This window comes from Kogia breviceps, chromosome 16, assembly GCF_026419965.1.
Source record: "Kogia breviceps isolate mKogBre1 chromosome 16, mKogBre1 haplotype 1, whole genome shotgun sequence".
NCBI lineage: Eukaryota > Metazoa > Chordata > Mammalia > Artiodactyla > Physeteridae > Kogia > Kogia breviceps.
The window spans coordinates 32,529,012-32,551,618 of record NC_081325.1 but is presented as its reverse complement, the minus strand read 5'-3'; the positions used below and the strand labels follow the sequence as shown (position 1 = coordinate 32,551,618).

Genomic DNA, 22,607 nt, shown 5'->3' with positions numbered 1-22,607 from the left:
TACCATTCCTTATATATTTCATCACAAGTTAAGGATGCTGTTTGTAAACAGGAAGCAGATTGGAATTGACCAACAATTTGGGGAAATGAACTGATTATACTAAAGCACTGAACTAGATAGACTTAGATATTCCATTTAGTATGGTGCCCCAAACTGGAAAAGACTAAGAAAATTCACATTATCTTAAGGCTGAATAATAAAAAATGAGAACATTCTGACGTATGATAGTAACATATTTTCCTGTCTTTAACATAAACCATTTTGGAATATTTGATTTAATTTTTTTCTTTTCATACTTGGTATCTCAATTAACTGAATACTTTCATCTCAATAGTTTAATGAACTATAAATTGCTGGACATATATGGCTAGAGTGGATCTGCAGTAATTTCTTTTAAATTTCAAATACCATGTGGATTATAAAGTTCCATATACTTTAAGGCTTCTTCTGTGCTAACACTTGTAGCTCTTTTAGGAGAGTAGACAAGAAATGGAACAACTAACAATTGCTCCATCTTGTCCTCTGTCCATTTTCCTGCAGTCAGCACCTTCTTTAGCTTGCCAAGAGTACTGTACTCTAATTTCTTTCTTTTCTGCCTGCTGTACAGTACATTTCTACTGCTTTGTGTTTCATGTTACCATAGAGACAGGAGGTGCTCCAAAGCCCTGGGAAGATGGGTAGAAGCGGGTCTTTGAGGAAACAGTCCCTGCTGGCTAGCGAAGCCTGAGGCAGGAATCTATAGCAGTAAATGGAAAGAGGGAATTAACGTGGTCAGATCCGACTGTGCGTCCATAGGGTCTTAGGAAGTGCAGGCCCAGCCTATGCTGCATTCAAAATGAGTTGTTTACAGAAACCAATTTTTCAGAGATCTCAGTGCAGCGTGAGGTTTCATAGGAACCAAGCTTAGAGTTTTATTTGCAAGAAAATAACTGAAGTGACATTGACTTATTCCTTTTAATGTTTCCTCATTAAAAGGGAGCAGCTTCTAAGAAAGGTCCTCTTTGCCTGACTTATTTTGCCAATCAAAAATTTCACCTTTAAAATGCAGATCGATATTCTTTGACTCAGCCGAAACCATCAGAAGTCAGATTACAGGCTGAGCACAAGGGACTCTACATCCAGCACCCAAGTCATTGATCCAAATATGCTAGTTCTAAAAATGAGTAGTTTTTACCCTAAATTGTCATGTACCCCTTCCATATTTTAAAAACATAACTTCAAGCTTTTAAACATTTCTATTCTATGTCCTATTATATTATTTTAGCTCATACTTGTTAATATTTTTTATTTAGGAGAAATCTATAATATTTCAAAATAAAATAGTTTTTTTTTCTTGCCTTTTCCTTCTGATGTGTATGTGGGAATTATTGTTAAAGGCAGCCTTTTTTTTTTTTTTTTTAGTGGATAAGATCTATACTCAGAGTATTTGTTGGATTTTTGTCACATATGTAGTAGTCTAAGCAGGGAAAAAATTCAGAGAAATTCAGAAAACATCAACATATCTTCCTAGGTTACCGGTACAAGGGCATAGTATGCAGAATTGTACTTTGGACGAAGAAGGCCAGTGATCTGTAAACCTGTAAAAAAGGAATATGGTTGAGTAAGGTCCTCTGAGGTACTTCTTTCCTCAAACAGACAGTAGGAGGCAGTAGTTTACTAGCCTGAGCTCCTCTCTAAGGTAATGGCAATGACTCATGCCAAAATTTTTTTTACTCATTTTCTAGAAATACAAGAAACCAAAATCTTAGAAGTAGTTTAAGATTTCATAATGAAACTTGGTACCATTAATACAGTACATGATAATGCTGCTGGGCTATGAATAGAACAGTCAAAAAAGGCAGGTCTTTCAGCCTTAATAGTGGCTCCTCTGTGCACCTGACCCCAATGTAGGTCCTGTTCCAATTCGAATAGGAGAGTGGCAAGAAATAAAGGTCAATCTCGTTTTGGGAAGAAGGAGAGTCACATTTAATATGTTAGATCCTTCTAATTTTCACTGATTTACTAAAATGTCTACAGAACTATGAAGTAAAAATAGAAGAGTCTGAGTGGTAACCTGGTCTCCCTATGCCTTGGGGGCTAGATAAGCATATGTCAAAACAGAGATAGTAGAAACAGTAGATATGTCATTATAGCAATCAGTTTCATGATTGCTTTTTGAATCTTTAGCCATTGTCTGCTTTACCATTCACAGAAGCTACGTAAATCCAAATTACCTAGGAATGTACAACTGTGTCTTCCTTTCTGTATAAAACAAAATCACAGTGAAATGCTAAATTTTGGAACATTGCATTCCTTCACTTGATTGTTTTTCATGTAGCTAAAAAAATAATGTTTGAAAAGCATTTTCCTTCTGTAATAACTGATTCCATTCATACGTTATCCTTCACTTATTGACCTAATCTCAATAAGGTATGTATTTTGGGATTTTTTTTCCCTCAGTATTAGGGTTATATTTATATCTGCAATTTATTTCCCTATGTAATTCAAACAGCACATATTTATTGGGTAACTAGATTATTATACAACCTGTGACCATAGAATGAAGCGAAGATTACTAGACTGAATTACACAGGGAAATAAATTGCTGATATAAATTCATCCCTGATACTGAGGAGAAAAGGTCCAAAGTGCATATCCATATAAGGTTGGGGCCTGTGATCTTGACATTACTTATTTTTGCTTTAGCCCTGTGAACCATACATCCCTATATGGTGCCTTATAACAAATTATAGAAGTATTTTTAGTAAATATGGGGAAATGAACAATATTAATTTCCATTAGGATATGAATTATTCCAATTTGAACGTCTAACTAAAGTTTAAAAAATTATAATTCCTAAATTCTTTTTAATAATAATTATTAGCTTTCTAACAGTACAAAATCCAACTGAGATTGTTACCCATCACTGGAATTTTCTATGAAGATACTGACTCAAAAATTTACAGGTATTAGCACTGTAGGAACTCCAGGTTCCTATGCGACCAATATAGTAGCCAATAGCCATATGTGGCTCTTGAGCTCTCAAAATGTGGCTAGTCTGAATTAAGATGATCTCTAAGTGTACAATACATATTTGATTTTGAAGGCTTAGTACAAAAAAAAAAAGTTAAAGATTTCATTAATACATTTTTTATTTTGCTTACATATTGAGATAATAGTTGACATTTGGTTAAGTAAAATATATTGTTAAAATTAGTTACACCTGATTTTCTTTCCCAATATTTAATGTGACTACTAGAAAATTTTAAGTAGCTTATGTAGCCCGCTTTCATGACACTCATATTTCTATTGGACAGCACTATTCCAGACTCAAGGCTAGGTCCTCAAGAGGCCAGAAAGCACAAAAATATACATTAAATAAAAATTACATGTAATCAGTTTGTTATTAAGGGAATGTTATTCTGAAGTGTTTTCTTTGGGAAGGATTAATATGAAACAAGGTGGTAAAATTATGGCATGCTTAGGTTCAGTCACTCAAGAAATGATGTTTTAAACACTCGTTATGAAGCAGGCACTATTCTAAGTACTGTTTTACTCTAAATGAATAAAACAAAGATTGTTGCCTTTGTGGAGCTTACATTCTAGCAAGTTAGATCAGAATTAGATGGATATGAGTTTGTTTTTCTTGCTCCCTGAACATATTACTATCTCCTGGATATAGCTAGTGACATTTATATTTAGTGATAGGCTGGGGAGAAGTAAAGGAACATTTCTATATATAAAGTCATACATAAAATTATTTCATTTAAAATCATCTTCATGACAAATGTATCCCAGGATTGAATTCTCTAATGAATAAAAACAGATAGTTTTAAGCAGCTTTTATTAGGTTGAAAATCAACTTCAAATTTTTTCCTTTTTTTAAAATTTTTTAATATTTGAATTTTATTTTATTTATCTTTTTTACAGCAGGTTCTTATTAGTCATCAGTTTTATACACATCAGTGTATACATGTCAATCCCAATCGCCCAATTCAGCACACCACCATCCCCACCCCACCGTGGTTTTCCCCCCTTGGTGTCCATACGTTTGTTCTCTACATCTGCATCTCAACTTCTGCCCTGCAAACTGGTTCATCTGTATCATTTTTCTAGGTTCCACATATATACGTTAATATACGACATTTGTTTTTTCTTTCTGACTTACTTCACTGTGTATGACAGTCTCTAGATCCATCCACGTCTCAACCAATGACCCAATTTCGTTCCTTTTTATGGCTGAGTAATATTCCATTGTATATATTTACCACAACTTCTTTAATCATTCATCTGTTGATGGGCATTTAGGTTGCTTCCAAGACCTGGCTATTGTAAATAGTGCTGCAGTAAACATTGGGGTGCATGTGTCTTTTTGAACTATAGTTGTCTCTGGGTATATGCCCAGTAATGGGATTGCTGGATCATATGGTAATTCTATTTTTAGTTTCTTAAGGAACCTCCATACTGTTCTCCAGAGTGGCTGTACCAATTTACATTCCCACCAACAGTGCAAGAGGGTTCCCTTTTCTCCACACCCTCTCCAGCATTTGTTGTTTGTAGATTTTCTGATGATGCCCATTCTAATTGGTGTGAGGTGATACCTCATTGTAGTTTTGATTTGCATTTCTCTAATAGTTAGTCATGTTGAGCAGCTTTTCATGTGCATGTGCTTCTCGGTCACCTGTATGTCTTCTTTGGAGAAATGTCTATTTAGGTCTTCTGCCCATTTTTCGATTGGGTTGTTTGTTTCTTTCATATAGTGCTGCATGAGCTGTTTATATATTTTGGAGATTAATACTTTGTCTGTTGCTTCATTTGCAAATATTTTCTCCCATTCTAAGAGTTGTCTTTTCATCTTGTTTATGGTTTCCTTTGTTGTGCAAAAACTTTGAAGTTTCATTAGGTCCCATTTGTTTATTTTTGTTTTTATTTCCATTACTCTAGGAGGTAGATCAAAAAAGATCTTGCTGTGATTTATGTCAAAGAGTGTTCTTCCTATGTTTTCCTCTAAGAGATTTATAGTGTCCAGTCTTACATTTAGGTCTCAAATCCATTTGAGTTTATTTTTGTGTATGGTGTTAGGGAGTGTTCTAAATTCATTCTTTTACATGTAGCTGTCCAGTATTCCCAGACCTTTTATTGAAGAGACTGTCTTTTTTCCATTGTATATCCTTGCCTCGTTTGTCATAGATTAGTTGACCATAGGTGCTTGGGTTTATCTCTGGGCTTTCTATCTTGTTCCATTGGTCTATGTTTCTGTTTTTCTGCCAGTACCATATTGTCTTGATTACTGTAGCTTTGTACTATACTCAGAAGTCAGGGAGTCTGATTCCTCCAGTTCCATTTTTTTTCCCTCAAGACTGCTTTGGCTATTCGGGGTCTTTTGGGTCTCCATACAAATTTTAAGATTTTTTGTTCTAGCTCTGTAAAAAATGCCATTGGTAATTTGATAGGTGTTACACTGAATCTGTAGATTGCTTTGGGTAGTATAGTCATTTCCACAATATTGATTCTTCCAATAAAAGAACATGGTATATCTCTCCATCTGTTGTTATCATCTTTAATTTCTTTCAACAGTGTCTTACAGTTTTCTGCATACAGGTCTTTTGTCTCCCTAGGTAGGTTTATTCCTAGGTATTTTATTCTTTTTGTTGTGATGGTAAATGGGAGTGTTTCCTCAATTTCTCTTTCACATTTTTCATCATTAGTGTATAGGAATGCAAGAGATTTCTGTGCATTAATTTTCTATCCTGCAACTTTACCAAATTCATTGATTAGCTCTAGTAGTTTTCTGGTGGCATCTTTAGGATCCTCTATGTATAGTATCATGTCATCTGCAAAGAGTGACAGTTTTACTTATTCTTTTCCAATTTGGATTCCTTTTATTTCTCTTTCTTCTCTGATTGCCATGGCTAGGACTTCCAAGACTATGTTGAATAATAGTGGCTAGAGTGGACATCATTGTCTTCTTCCTGGACTTAGAGGAAGTGCTCTCAGTTTTTCACCATTGAGAATGATGTTTGCTGTGGGTTTGTTATATATGGCCTTTATTATGTTGAGGTAGGTTCCCCCTATGCCCACTTTCTGTAGAGTTTTTATCATAAATGGGTGTTGAATTTTGTCAAAAGCTTTTTCTGCATCTATTGAGATGATCATATGGTTTTTATTCTTCAATTTGTTAATATGGTGTATCACATTGATTGATTTGCGTATAGTGAAGAATCCTTGCATTCCTGGGATAAATCCCACTTGATCATGGTGTATGAGCCTTTTAATGTGTTGTTGGATTTTGTTTGCTAGTATTTTGTTGAGGATTTTTGCTTCTATATTCATCATGACATTGGTCTGCAATTTTCTTTTTTTGTAGCATCTTTGTCTGGCTTTTGTATCAGGGTGATGGTGGCCTCATAGAATGAGTTTGGGGGTGTTCCTTCCTCTGCCATTTTTTGGAAAGTGTGAGAAGGATGGGTGTTAGCTCTTCTCTAAATGTTTGATAGAATTCACCTGTGAAGCCATCTGGTCCTGGACGTTTGTTCGTTGGAAGATTTTTAATCACAGTTTCAATTTCATTGCTTGTGATTGGTCTGTTCATATTTTCTATTTCTTCCTGGTTCAGTCTTGGAAGGTTATACCTTTCTAAGAATTTGTCCATTTCTTCCAGGTTGTCCATTTTATTGGCAACTGCTTGTAGTAGTCTCTTATGATGCTTTGTATTCCTGTGGTGTCTCTTGTAACTTCTCCTTTTTCATTTCTAATTTTATTGATTTGAGTCCTCTCCCTGTTTCTCTTGATGAGTCTGGCTCATGGTTTATCAACTTTGTTTATCTTCTCAAAGAACCAGATTTTAGTTTTATTGATCCTTTGCTATGGTTTTCTTTGTTTCCATTTCATTTATTTTTGCTCTGATCTTTATGATTCCCTTCCTTCTGCTAACTTTGGGTTTTGTTTGTTCTTCTTTCTCTAGTTCCTTTAGGTGTAACGTTTGGATTGTTTATTTAAGATTTTTCTTGTTTCTTGAGGTAGGCATGTATAGCTATAAACTTCCCTCTTAGAAGTGCTTTTGCTGCATCCCATAGGTTTTGGATCATCGTGTTTTCATTGTCATTTGTCTCTAGGTATTTTTTGATTTCCTCTTTGATTTCTTCAGTGATCTCTTGGTTATTTACTAACGTATTGTTTAGCCTCCATGTGTTTGTGTCTTTTACCATTTATTTCCCTGTAATTCATTTCTAATCTCATAGTGTTTTGGTCAGAAAAGATGCTTGATATGATTTCAATTTTCTTAAATTTACTGAGCTTGATTTGTGACCCATGATGTGATCTATCCTGGAGAATGTTCTGTGCGCACTTGAGAAGAAAGTGTAATCTGCTGTTTTGGGATGGAATGTTCTATAAATATCAATTAAAGCTATCTGGTCCATTGTGTCATTTAAAGCTTGTGTTTCCTTATTAATTTTCTGCTTGGCTGATCTGTCCATTGGTGTAAGTGAGGTGTTAAAGTCCCCCACTATTATTGTGTTACTGTCGATTTCCTCTTTTATAGCTGTTAGCAGTTGCCTTTTGTGTTGAGGTGCTCCTATGTTGGGTTCATATATATATATATATATATAATTATTATATCTTCTTCTTGGATTGATCCCTTGATCATTATGTAGTGTCCTTCCTTGTCTCTTGTAATTCTTTATTTTAAAGTCTATTTTATCTGATATGAGTATTGCTACTCCAGCTTTCTTTTGATTTCCAGTTGCATGGAATATCTTTTTCCAACCCCTCACTTTCAGTCTGTATGTGTTCCTAGGTATGAAGTGGGTCTCTTGTAGACAGCATATAGATGGGTCTCGTGTTTTTATCCATTCAGCAAGCTTGTGTCTTTTGGTTGGAGCATTTAATCCTTTCACGTTAAAGGTAATTATCGATATGTATGTTCCTATTACCATTTTCTTAATTGTTTTGGGTTTGTTTTTGTAGGTCCTTTTCTTCTCTTGTGTTTCCCACTTAGAGAAGTTCCTTTAGCATTTGTTGTAGAGCTGGTTTGGTGGTGCTGAATTCTCTTAGCTTTTGCTTGTCTGTAAAGCTTTTGATTTCTCCTTCAAATCTTTATGAGTTTCTTGCCGGGTAGCGTAATCTTGGTTGTATGTTCTTCCCTTTCATCATTTTAAGTATATCATGCCACTCCCTTCTGGCTTGTAGAGTTTCTGCTGACAAATCAGCTGTTAACCTTATGGAAGTTCCCTTGTATGTTATTTGTCATTTTTCCCTTGCTGCTTTCAATAATTTTTCTTTGTCTTTTATTTTTGCCAATTAGATTACTATGTGCCTCAGCATGTTTCTCCTTGGGTTTATCCTGTATGTGATTCGCTGCGCTTCCTGGACTTTGGTGGCTATTTCCTTTCCCATTTTAGGGAAGTTTTCAACTATAATCTTTCAAATATCTTCTCTGGTACTCTCTCTCTCTCTTGTCCTTCTTGGACCCCCATAATGCAAATGTTGTTGCGTTTAATGTTGTCCCAGAGGTCTCTTAGGCTGTCTTCATTTCTTTTCATTCTTTTTCCTTTATTCTGTTCCACAGCAGTGAATTCCACCATTCTGTCTTCCAGGTGACTTCTCTGTTCTTCTGCCTCAGTTATTCTGCTATTGATTCCTTCTAGTGTAGTTTTCATTTCAGTTATTGTATTGTTCATCTCTGTTTGTTTGTTCTTTAATTCTTCTAGGTCTTTGTTAAACATTTCTTGCATTTTCTCGATCTTTGCCTCCTTCTTTTTCCGAGGTCCTGGATCATCTTCACTATCATTATTCTGAATTCTTTTTCTGGAAGGTTGCCTATCTCCACCTCACTTCGTTGTTTTTCTGTAGTTTTATCTTGTTCTTTCATCTGGTACATACCCCTCTGCCTTTAATCTTGTCTGTCTTTCTGTGAATGTGGTTTTTGTTCCACAGACTGCAGGATTGTAGTTCTTCTTGTTTCTGCTGTCTGCCCTCTGGTGGATGAGGCTATCTAAGAGGCTTGTGTAAGTTTCCTGATGGGAGGGACTGGTGGTGGGTAGAGCTGGCTGTTGCTCTGGTGGGCAGAGCTCAGTAAAACTTTAATCTGCTTGACTGTTGTTGGGTTGGGCTGGGTTCCCTCCCTGTTGGTTGTGTGGCTTGAGGCAACCCAACACTGGAGCCTACCTGGGCTCTTTGGTGGGGCTAATGACAGACTCTGGGAGAGCTCACGCCAAGGAGTACTTCCCAGAACTTCTGCTGCCAGTAACCTTGTCTCCACAGTGAGCCACAGCCACCCCCCACCTCTGTAGGAGACCCTCCAACACTATCAGGTAGGTCTGGTTCAGTCTCCTGTGGTGTCACTGCTCCTTCTCCTGGGTGCTGATGCGCACACTACCTTGTGTGTGCCCTCCAAGAGTGGAGTCTCTGTTTCCCCCAGTCCTGTTGAAGTCCTTCAATCAAGTCCCACTAGCCTTCAAAGTCTGATTCTCTAGGAATTCCTCCTCCCATTGCCGGAACCCCAGGTTGGGAAGCCTGACGTGGGGCTCAGAAACTTCACTCCAGTGAGTGGACTTCTGTCATATAAGGGTTCTCCAGTCTGTGAGTCACCCACCCAGCAGTTATGGGATTTGATTTTACTGTGATTGCACCCCTCCTACCGTCTCATTGTGGCTTCTCCTTTGTCTTTGTATGTGGGGTATCTTTTTTGGTGAGTTCCAGTGTCTTCCTATCAACGATTGTCCAGCAGCTAGTTGTGATTCTGGTGTTCTCACAAGAGGGAGTGAGAGCACATCCTTCTACTCTGGCATCTTGGTTCCTCTCCAGCTTCAAGTATTAAGTCTACATGGAAAATTTTTAAAGGTTATATTCAAAACGATTCTCTGAGCAAATTATTCTTTTGTGTTATATCACTGGATACCCTAGTTGGGTTTGGTTTTTTTTTCCATAATTTTGAACTACTAAATGAATTTGGTTTTGTTTGTTCATAATAGAAATGACAGGACCCTAAATGTTTCAAGGACTCAGCACCAAGCATGGTGGATAAGTACACAGCAGGTTAACTAATGAGTTGACTTAACCATAAATTCAGCTCATGACCTCTGGAGGGACAGTTGAAGAAATTGTGGCTGTTTGGCTTGGCAAAGATTTGGGGAGTGTGTTAGCTGTCTTTAAGTATTTGAAGGGCTGGTGAGTGGAAGAGAAATTAGACTCCCTTAATATAGCCCTAGTGGGAAAATCAGTAGGGCTAGTGACTAAGATTCCAGGGGAACAAACACTAGATAAATATAAAGTAAAACATTTAATTAGTAGAGGAATATATTGCCTTGTGAGATTGTGAGGCTATGACTGGAGGTCTTCAAACTTAGACTAGGTCTTCAAACACTTGACAGAATGCTGAGTAAATGGAATTCAAGCATTGGATAGGTGGTTCTACAAACTAACTAAGGGCTTTCCAATCCTGAGAGTACATGATTCTATATTATATGATTCTATGAAAGTGAAATGGAGTTGAAATAGCATACATTACTCATTCAGAAAAAAAATTCTGTACATTCGAAATATCTAATAAATATTGAATTAGGAAATATAAAAAATAAAGAAAAATACTTGAAAGCACACTGTAAGATACTACTTAGAAATGGCTTCAGGAAAACAGCTTCCTTCCTGGTCATTAGCACTGGGAATAGGCCTGTCCTCAAACCCCAAAATATAAAGTGCTCTTTACCTTTCACAGTATCTTTTTGCCATGGCCTTGTCATGTGCCCCCAGAGCCATGCATGGGGGAATAAGATTTGGATTGGGTTTCCCAGAAGCAAATATCAAAGTCTGTGTGGCCTTGACAGTTCATGAACTTCTCTAAACCTCAATTTCCTCATTTATGAAACAGTTGATAATACCTATATTTTAGTGTTGTTGGAAAATTTTTTAAATAACATATAAAGGGTTTAATATATAGTATGTGTTCAATAACTGTAATATCAAACCATATCCCTGTGTAATTTTCCTACTTTCTTGTCCTTATAAACCACCAGACCAACAGATTATTTATAATTTATAAATAAATAAATTATTTATTATCTGGTATCTATTAGCTGACAGGCAATTGTATACTTTAGAAAACATTTATTTAATAGCTGCTAAGCCACACACTGGTGACCACAAGTGCCGGGTAGCCGAGACAGCTGTCAGTGACAGATAGCAGGACTGGTAAACAGATGCTATGATTGGTTTCAGTATGTTAGTGTAAAGAGGAAGTTGCTTTGAATGTGAAAGTTTGACTCGAAAATGTGTTGTGTGATTATGGTAGGGCGTTTAGGTGGAAATGCTGAGGTAGGCACAGTACCAAAGCTCTCCCATTAGGACTGGAGATGCAGATGTGGGCGTCTCCTTCCTAGGGGAGATGGTTGAAACTGTGAGATCTTGGTAAAGAGAATGTAGAAAGGACAGAAATGAGCCACAGATCTAACCATGAAAAATGGCCACATGTGTTTGGGAGGTCTGAGAAGGTAAAGTAAATTAGAAGACTAAGAATGAGAAGACTAGGAATGAATCATCAATAAGTGGAAGAGTAAGCATGGTAAAGGGCCTTGTCATGATGGAAGGTGCTAACCAGGGGTCTGAAGTCTTGAGTTTTGTCTCTGGCTCTGCCTGAAAGTTATGTCTGCTGCCTCAACTCTATGTAAAACAAGGTAAATACATCCATGTCCCTTATCTCACAGGAGTGCTATAAGAGTAAAATGAGTAGATGTGTGGGGGATTGCTTGCAAACTATAGCATATCTATGCATAAAGGTAAGGCGATGATACCAATGTTACGTTATAGATAACATTCTGTAATGACTTACGACGCCAGCTGTCCACAGTTAGGCCAAATTTTACAAGTCACAGTCCTCTAAAAGACTGCCCTTACTTCATACACTAGCTGCAAGTTTGAGGGTTCCCGAGTCCTCCCATACTTCTGACCAGCTGGGTACAAATTTAGGGGTTTTCACTATCCCCTCAGGTTCAGTAATTCACTAGAATGACTCCTAGAATTCAAGAAAATGCTCTACTTACTATTGCAGCTTTGTTATAGCAAAAGGACACAAGCCAGAACCAGCCAAACAGGTCCCAAACATAAAACTTATGCTGTCCTCAGGGATATATTACCCTCTACCCCCCAGAGCATCAGTGTGTGACAATATACATCATACTGTCAGTGTGTGATAATCCTTCTTGCCAACCAAGAAAACTCACCTGATCCTCAGTGCCCATAGTTTGTACTGAGGCTTCATTACTTGGGCATGATTGATAGGCCACATGATTGAACTCAGTCTCCACCTCCCAGCCCTCCAGTCACATGATTGGTCTTTCTGATTTGGCCCTCCCCCATTCTGAATCACTCACTACCACAAACTAAATAGGGTCCCATCATGAGTCACCTCATTAGTATAAATTATTAGGCATGGTCTGAGGGGCCCACCGTGAATAGCTGTTAATTCAAGGGGTTAGAGGTTACCTCCCAGGAATGGAAAAAAGACTAACCAAATTCTTTATTACACACACTCTGAAGTGTTACAACCGTGAGAGAAAATGAGGCATGGGAAAATTCCATTGAGTTGAGGGATTTTGAGGCTTCTGATAATCTTGTAAGGAGCAGTTTTAGCAGAGAGGTATGGCTGAAAGCCAAATTAGAATTTGCTAATAACTGGGTAGAAAGGTGAGGAAGACGGAAGCAAATATACAGTGGAATATTCAATTCAGGTAATATATTACAAATCAGAAAGATAAGCAGTTGACTGGAAGGGTTTGCATTACTATTCCCTTTAGAGAAAAGAGCTGGATTTATCCTGGTTGTTCTGTGACCAGGAGCCTGCAGCATCTCGAGTTCCTTCTCACACTGTGTCAAATTAGGAAGGCCAGTATAGGAAATTGTAAAATGGCAGTGCTGTCTTTAAATTTTTATTTAAAGAACAGTGAAATAGACCAAGACTGAATAGAAGTGTATATATATGATGAGTTTATGCAAAAAACCTTCTAATTTAATTGTCAATTATCTCCTTTATTCAGAAATAACTTTTATCTATCATCTCTGTCTTGTCTGTTTTGTTTGAATTAGGGGAGTAACTGCTTTGTTTTGTTGTTTTTGTTTCTACATAATTGGTTTCCATAAAAGTTTCTTGGCACTCCTAAAAGATTTTAACTATATACAAAATGCCCTTTTTGCTCTTTTTATCATTTTTATATATTTTCAATACAAAAGATAAAATAAACAGCAAAATAAAGCAAAGGGAAGATAATTATTTATAGCATCAGTAAATCAACAGTAAGAAAAACCACAGGGATATGGGCTGCTGGTGGCCAGCACTAACTTCAGTTATTGCATAGATTAAAAACATATATTTGTCACACATTTTACTATCATATAGACCCAGTAGTGCTTTAAAAATTATATTTATGGGTCATTTTCTTCTCCTGTCAAAGTAATGGCATTGCTGGGGTGAAACAAACAGCTACTTAGTAGGTCAAAGTAATAGTTAAGAGCAAAAGGTAAAGAATTGTAAAGAGAGATCAAATTTCAGGAAGACTGAATAGATGCAGTCAATTTAGAACACCAGAGTTCTATATTCTTCCTCCTGTCAAAGCTGCCACAGCCTCACCATTGACCACAAAAGGCAGGAGCTCAATTTTATATTTCATCTGAGAGCTGGCACTTCTGAGAAGCCAGTGCCCATTAGAACCACAATGTGATGGAGGATCAATACTGACTTAAAGGGAATAATGCCTCTTTCTGAACCATAACTGAGATTTCCTGTAGCAGAGAGGGTTTTCCCCAAGGGCTGTCAGCCAGGGCCTTAGCCTTGCCTTCTTAGCTCAGGAAGCATAACAGCTGTTGGCTGAAATATTTTCTCATTTAGATGCCAAGTTGCATATGTTTATATTTTCATTTTTGTCAGCAACTTTCCCGGTTCCTATGTCTTTTGTGTTACTTAAGAAACAATGCAGGGACTTCCCTGGTGGCGAAGTGGTTAAAAATCTGCCTGCCAATGCAGGGGACACAGGTTCAAGCCCTGGTCCAGGAAGATCCCACATGCTGCAGAGCAACTAAGCCTGTGTGCCACAACTACTGAAGCATGCACTCTAGAGCCTGCAAGCCACACCTACTGAGCCCACGTGCCACCACTACTGAAGTCTGTGTGCCTAGAGCCCATGCTCCACAACAAGAGAAGCCACCACAATGAGAAGCCCATGCACCACAAAGAAGAGGAGCCCCCACTTGCTGCAAATAGAGAAAGCCTGCGCACAGCAACGAAGACCCAACACACCCCAAAATAAATAAATTTATTATTTTTTTTAAAAAGGAACAATGCAAAAGTTAGCTCAGGATGGTGGGTTTGGGGGTGGTTTTTTGTTTGTTTTTAGCTTTCTTTGTCATCCAAATCTGTAGTCTGCCAAGGTCATGTGGGATCCAGCCCCAGATGTGGTTTAAGGCTTTTATTCTCTCTCTCTCTCTCTCTCTCTCTCTCTCTCTCTCTCTCTCTCTCTCTCTCTCTTTTAAGTGGGTTCTCTGTATTTGAGAGCCATTCAACTTTTCAACAATTTTCAACTTTTCATTTAATTTCAGGAAAAAGCTGTTGTGGGACTCCAGAATCAATTCTTATAATAAGAATCATATGAGGAATTAAATTGAAATAAGTGAGTTTTCCCATCTTAAAGGAAAACAGCATGTATTCTCACCCTGTTTAATATTTCCACAGAAACATAAATACAAGATGTGTGGATTGGATTCCCTTACTGACCTAGCACTAACAAAGGCAGCTGGTCCTTGCCCATCTGTACTCCAATCACCAGGGGCCTGGATATTGGCAATAGTCCTAGATAGATCATACTTCTCTTCACAGACATCTACTGTAGTGTCTTAAAGGCCAAAAAAAAAAAAAAGAAAGAAAAAGAAAAAGAAAAGAAAAGAAACAACCTTGGATTCAATTCATAAAATAATAGCACAAGCTTCCTATTTTTGGAGAGTTAAGCAATAATTCTACTTTGCCTTAATGTTTTTTGTTTCCATTTTAAAATGTGTATTGGTAAGGATTTGACTTGAGGGGAAATAGAAAATACTTCTCTTTTTATTGACACCCAGCCTTATCTTCCACTGAAAGAGTCCATGTGTCCAAGTGTGTCATCTTGTATTTGGAACTAATTTCATATAAAAAAGGTTATGAGCCCACTGGCCTCCAATTACAATTTATTTCATACCTCTGAACACCTATATAGAGTTTTTGCCAACTAGCAGGGTTGTGGTATCCCCCTGATGTTTGAAGTGAACTATTTATAAACTAAGTGCATGTTTTTGTGTAGAATTTGGGTCTCCAGTTCAACCCACATGAAACCACCAATAGTGGACTCTTAAAATAATAGTAATGGCAAAAGACACCTGGCCTTGAACCAACATTGTAATAAAATTTCTGTATAAAAGTGAACTTGCAATTTGAGAGCTTTCTCTACTTGTAAACATTTTCTCTAGTTTGCAGTGGGACAGGAGATTCATTCTCCAACCCAACTTCATTTGTCATTTTGCAGTTTAGGGTGTGACTCCCTCAGTTCCACAGTTTGGGCCTCCCAAGGCTGGGGACCCAGACGGGAGCTGTTGGCATGCTGAGAGATAAATGTGACGGCTGGAGTGAAGAAGTGTTATCTAAGAATTTCTAACAGCTATAAGCTCATTCTAAAATAAGACCCTTACTTTCTTTTTTATATCTTCAGTGGTCTCAGGAATGACCTCTTTCCATTTCATACTATCTTGTCTATTGCTTCTCATGAAGATTCTCCACCTAAAACCACAGATGAGTTACATGCCAACTTGGTTTTTCTTCTTATCATTTTGTCCCTAAAGCTAGCCCACAACTATCTGGAGTTTTCTCAATAGGGTGGAAACACTTTTGCCTGCATTGGCCACCCATTGTTATCCACCTAAGGGTGCAAAGAAGTTCAAAGAGCAAACAGTAAAGAAAAACCCAGGCTCTGCTGGGCATTTCATCCTTGGATCTGGTATAGGTGGAGTAGTAAAGGAGGACAAAAATATCCAAGTGGGTATACAGGTCTTGTTTTTGGCAATACTAGTTTATTAGTGACCTTGATGAGAACTGTTTCAGAAGAGTAAAGTGTCAAAAGCATTACTGGAGTGAGTTCAAGAGAAAAATGGGAAGAGAGGAAATGAGACAGTAGTATGGGCAATTCTTCTGAGATGTTTTGCTACAAAGGCAGTCAACAATGGAAGCAGTAAATGGAGCCGGATGTGGAATCAAATAGAGATTTTTTTTTTTCTCTAAAGATTGGGACTGTTACTACATAGTACTTACATGCTGAGGGGAATGATTGCATGAAGAAGGAAACCTTTACGGTGCAGTAGAGAGAGGGCACAGCTGCCAGAGGGATGGACAAGCTGGCACCCACCTTGAGGGGTTGGTTGCCTCAGAGGGGAGCACAGGAGATCCCCAGGAGGGAAGGAGTGGGTGTGCTTGCAATCAGCATATAGGTGTCGGGGGCACAGGAAGCTTATGGGGGTTCTCTTCTGATTGCTTCTATGAGTGAGTGAAATGAGAGTGAAGGAGAACAGGTTGGACGTTTGATGGGAGAGAAGAAGGGCTGAAAGGGTTGTCTAGGATAATGGACAATTAGTGCTAGGGAACTGTAGTGGATAAAGGTCAAACTTCAAGTTCTCACTCAGGAACTTAAGTAATACCAGGAGACAAAAGGAGTCTATGTGTGACCTTGGAGATACAGTGCTGATAGGTATACTATCTGCTTTACAAAGTTACTGGGCGTATTAAATGTGTCAGAAAGCATTTTGAAGTATAAGTACAGGATATCGTTATTATGAAACTTAGCTTTGAATTACTTAGCACTTTTTCTTGGCAAAAAGCTTTTTAAATTTCTTTAAGACAGCCTTACTATCCCCAGAGACAGCATTTGGCTTCTGCCACTGATTTACTCAGTAACTAAGTCTAAGCAAATGACTTAACCTCCTTTTGCTTTTTACCTCTCAATCTATAAAATGACGGTGGCAGTGTTTCAAGTGCAACAGATGCTTTAGAAATAAAGGTGCTACATAATTACAAGCTATTAATAGAATGGCATTTCAGCTCTCATGGGTATGGTCACCAGAAAGTCAGAAAGGTCAGAGCATCTGAACAAGCCTTGCGTGGTAGAAGCCTCCCTTGGAAAGCTTGGAGGGAGGTACCTCAAAGGAGGTGTCACCCACATCCTTTCCTTTAGTTCTCTTGGAGATTGATTATTAGAACCGGAGACTCAAAGAGGTGAGATAACTTATCAGGGCCAAGGGGTTGGATTTCAACTCAGATTTACCTTAAAATCCCATGCTCTTTTCACTTTGCCACATGTGGAATTGGGCTTGATACATTATAGCCAGGGAAGGTGCGGAATACTTTATTTATGTATGTTACAGACCCATATTTTAGCCAGTTTAATCTCTTCTCTGTCGTCAAAAATGTAATGAGTTGCCCAGCGGCAGAATAAACTAGTTTGTTGGAGATATCATCATGATGGAGTCGTTTACAAGAAATCAAATGACAGGAAAAGGTAGGAACGTTTTTGGGGAAGGAGCAGTAAGCTGACTAAAAATTTGCACTTAGCTACGATGCAGTTTTCAAACACCTCGGGGCAGGGGAGTGGGTGCTAGGAAAAAAATAAATTTGTGCGGTCATGGAAACTGTAGGAATAGAATGTCAGCTGTGCTTTTTTACTGCAAACATGCTATGTGGATTATAAACTATAGAGCATAAACAGCTCTAAGAGAAAGTCACTGAACTGTTCGTAACTTTTGAGTAACAATTACCCACCTGATAGGGAAGGTGATGATAGGAAAAGTGTATTTATTTTCTTCCAAGAGCTAAAAAGTGATCAGACTTCTAAAATTTGTTGAGATTGTCCAGGAAAGTGTGTAAAATACTCATCCATCACCGGAAGCCCCTGGTCAGGAAATGACAGTGCAGTAAATATCTTCAGCAGCCACCTTTTAATGTGCAAGCTGTTTTCGGTTGGAATTTTCAGCACTCACATAAAACACACTGTCATGAGTGACTGCTTCTGCTCCAAAGTAATCACTATTGGGATAATGGAACATCTCTCTGCAAATAACCAAAAAACTTTAAATGTCATGTCAAGTTTGTTGAAGCCATTTTCAAGCTCTGTTCAAGGTTACATGAATATTGAGGGTGTCTGGTTTTTTTTTTTTTTTAATTTGAGATCTACGAGAGAGATCACTCATAAGGTTGTGCAATGTGAGAGTCAAATTAATTAAAAGAAAATCTGTTGCTCTTTGGGAAAGTCAATCAGCTAGCACCATTTAGCCGTTAGCTATTAGCTATTACACCTCTCTCCTCACAGCCTGGATAAGTCCAGATCACTGTCACTTACCAATGAAAGAATATATATGTGTGTATAGGTTACAGGTCTGTATGAATATATGTGTACGAATTTGGCAAATTATGACATTATTTTGATTTGCTAGGATGTTTTAACAATTTGCCTGCCAAATTCAGTTTTGTTTTTTGTTTGTTTGTTTGTTTTGCGGTACGCGGGCCTCTCACTGCCGCGGCCTCTCCCGTTGCGGAGCGCAGCCTCCGGACGCGCAGGCTCAGTGGCCACGGCTCACGGGCCCAGCCGCTCCGCGGCACTTGGGATCCTCCCGGACCGGGGCACAAACCCGCGTCCCCTGCATCGTTAGGCAGACTCTCAACCACTGCGCCACCAGGGAAGCCCCAGTATTTTTTTTTAAATAAAGCACTGAATTTTAAAATTCTTATTAGAAACTTTCCTCCTTGGATTTGTTTAAAAAGAAAATTAATATTTTTATTATTCAAACTAACGCCTGTCTTGGGTCATAGAGTGTGGAAATAAATTCTTTGCCCAATACATATTTACTGAGTATCCACTGTGCTCCACGGCCGTCCTAGGCACCGACTTTACAGCAGTATTTAGAACAATGTCCTTGCTGTCTCGGAGCTTACATTCTAGTGAAGAGATAGACAACAGACAAGTAAACAGGTATATGATGTGTCCGGTGGTTATAAGTTCTGTGAAGGGAAAGATGAGTGTAAGAAGATAGAGCGATGAAAAGGTGAGTGCTATTGTAGATGGCTGGTCAGAGACGGCCTCTCTCGATAGCATTTGAGCAGAGACCGAAATGAAATGCAGAACCAAGCCTTGCTAATAACTGAGAGATGGGCATTTCAGGCAGAGAAGAAGTAGGAAATAAGTATTAATGCTAATGAAATAGTTGTCTATTTATATTTTTTAGCTTATTCTTAACCTCTGTGTGTTTATTTAATTTATTTTTTTCCAATTCAGCATTTATTTTAACATTTAAAAAAATTTACTTTTAAAATTAGTTAATTAATTTTAATTGAAGTATAGTTGATATACAAAATTATATGTTACAGGTGTACAATATACTGATTCACAATTTTTAAACGTTATATTCCATTTATAGTTATTATAAAATATTGGCTACATTTTCTGTTATACAATATATCCTTTTAGCTTATTTTATACCTAATAATTTGTACCTCTTAATCCTCTACCTCTATATTGCTTCTCCCCACTTCCCTCTCCTCACTGGTAACCACTAGTTTGTTCTCCATATCTGTGTCTGCTAATGAAATAGTTGTCTATTTATATTTTTTAGCTTATTCTTAACATCTGCATGTTTATTTTAAATCTACCTTACTCTTTTGAATATTTTTTAGCTTAGTCTGTCTAAGAGGACTTGTTTGTTGAGAATAATTACTTTAATGTTTCATAATGTGCACAGTGCTTGCTTATCACAGTGATAAGTTTTATGTTTCTTTCTTCCTTACTGTAGAAAATCAGAAGTTGCAGTTGACAGAAGGGTCACATTCACACTACAATATCAATTGCAGCTCAACAAGGACTGCAGTCACCAAGGAGCTTAATTATAATCTAGATACTCACACGTCTACGGAGAGGATCAAGGCAGCTGAGAAGAAGGAAGCCTGTAATGTAGAAAGCAACAGAGAAAAGGAAATGGAACTTCTTGGCTCTGTTTCTAAAAATGAAACCATTCCTGAAGTTGAAGCCCTGCTGGCAAGATTACGAGCTTTATAAATTAAAGTGGTAAAAATGATTAAGCCAAATATAAAGCTATGCCACTTGAAAAAATTGCTTCTTATATAAGTGACTTTATATGGTTTTAAATTATGGTATATATTAGAAAAATAAAACTCAATACATGATTGCAGTGCTTTTCCTATGTACTTGAGGTCATGGCTTATTCAAGATTGTAATGGGCTTTAATGCTTTTTTTGTCTCCTGGTGTTCATGTGTTCTGTATTTGGTGGTTGAATTTTTATATAATGCTTTAGAGAGCAGGTAGGTGGCCATGTGTTCAGCAGTGTGTCCTTAAGAAAATACCATCTTTCCAAGTCACTGTAATTTTTACTTTAGTATTTTCCAACATTAATGAACATCAAATCATCAACCTCAAGTCTTGCTACATACCCATGTATATTTCGTTTATGTTATTTATATAGGCCCAGGTTTCTCCTTAATTGGGATCTGTATGCTATCAGCGTAGCACAGAAAACATAAAACTGAATATAACAGCTATGAAGAAATGATTGGTAAGCTCATTATCATCATTGTTGAATTCATGTTAATTAGACCCTGTAGGAGACTATACAGCAATTGAACAGAGTTCCAAAAATGATAGATAGGAATATATGCTCTCTCTTTGCAAAATGTACATGCCTTGTATAAAGTGGATGTACACAGATTACGGTGCTACCGAAACTCTTAGCCGGGAGAGCATTCCCCCCCGCGCCACCCCGCCCCCACCCGGTAATTATGACTCCAGGATCGAATTGCCATTTTGAAACTTCCCAAGTAAGGAATTTTTTAATTTCTGTGAACAAACTTGAAATTGCAGATTCTCTGATCTGACAATCAATAACTTTAACAAAGATCTGAAGTGTTTCAAGAAAAGCTTTCCTATGCAAATGTTACAATTTTACCTCATGGGGGGTATGAAATTAACTCTGTTAATTCTATATCAAAGAAAATAAACGTGTTACTTGCACTAAATGAAAAAAATTGCTTCTTTTTTTTTGTAATTACCATATTCCATGGATTAGCTGGAAACACTGTGCTCTGCAGTCTATCTAAGCATCTCTTCTGCTTTATGACGTACAATAAGCAAGTGACTGTTCTTTTACCTCCAGTTAAAAAGCAATTACATGGGGCTTCCCTGGTGGCGCAGTGGTTGAGAGTCTGCCTGCCGATGCAGGGGACATGGGTTCGTGCCCCAGTCCGGGAAGATCCCATATGCCGCGGAGCGGCTGGGCCCGTGAGACATGGCCACTGAGCCTGTGCGTCCGGAGCCTGTGCTCCGCAACGGGAGAGGCCACAACAGTGAGAGGCCCGCGTACCGCAAAAAAAAAAAAACAAGGCAGTTACATGGAACTAGTGTGCGAGGTCCACTGCCTTTTATTTCCCTGTTTAAGTTGTCACCTCCTTTCAGCTCCAAGTTAATAAAGTTAATTAGTTAGAACTATGAGCCAGGCCCTGGTTATAGACATCGGGGAACAGTGTTATCCACTGCCCAGGTGGGAATAAACTGTTCTCGTCTGTATTGGTGAAATGTGCATTTTGCCCTCCAGTTGCAATTCCTGTTTTCCTGAGAGCAAATCTTAAAACTCAGGAAAGGTGAAGGACATTTATACATTTAAGCAGATGGAAGACCTAACCACAAGGAAAGAAGTTAAATGAAGGAATTCTGACTGTTCTTAACATAATTTTGCAAAGACTTGAGATTATCAGAAATAAAACTGAAATTCAACCCAGTAGTTTGGACACACCAGATGGCAGATAAATACTCTGTCAACTTAGGGCCAGGGAGCAGACACAGGGGAGAAGCAGCCTGGCCAGTAAAGGGAAGTGAAGATGACACAACCTCCCAGGGGCGGAGGAAGACAGGGAAGTCCCGAAACTGAGCAATCAGCACCCAGAGCAACTGTGTGCAGAGGCTGAAGGACAACCTTCAGGCGAGGGCCAGGAGCTGGGAACTGTACACACCTGTACTGCCTCACCTCGCGGAGGGAGCCTGTTCTGAACAGGCCTGAATAGGAGGGCTATAGCTATGAGGAGAAAAACACAAAACAAAGAGTCGACAGAGGTAAGAGCCAACCAAGAAACATTGGTTTCTGTTGCAGATATTTCTTTCAACAATAGACGGGGGTTTTAATTAGGGTTTTAAATTCATAATATTCCTTTAGTCAACTACAGATGGAAACTGTAGAGATGACCTTTAATTTGAAGGCAGACATTGACGTACAAGTGTGTGTTTCTGAGCAAACAGATTTTGTTCATCTGAATTAGTGGATAAAAGGCACACTGGTCAGTGCCTTGATGAGGATGTTCCATCCAGGCTAGTGACAAGCCCCTAATAGATTCCCTTCCCCTTTTGCTCACATCAGGGGAGAGAATTTGGCAAGAACACAGACAACTAAGTGATCACTGAGTGGTCCAAAAGCAAAGACTTGTTGCTAACAAGTTTCCCAAGCAAATATTTAAAGTAATTTAAAAATTACTAATCTAATCGTATATGAAAGTATGTCCAATCTAATCATA

General features: G+C 38.1%; 1 protein-coding gene across 2 annotated transcripts in view; it reads left to right on the top strand.

Moving 5' to 3' along the window:
• The window catches only part of DIAPH3 (diaphanous related formin 3), a 565,809-nt gene extending 545,061 nt beyond the window's left edge, over nt 1–20,748 (top strand). For both annotated transcript variants that reach the window (XM_067016329.1, XM_059042398.2), the window contains one exon: nt 19,825–20,748. In XM_067016329.1, coding sequence (XP_066872430.1) covers nt 19,825–20,087 — 263 coding nt within the window. In that variant the 3' untranslated portion in view covers nt 20,088–20,748. The remainder of the gene's footprint in view (nt 1–19,824) is intronic.
• The last annotated feature ends 1,859 nt before the right edge of the window (nt 20,749–22,607 follow it).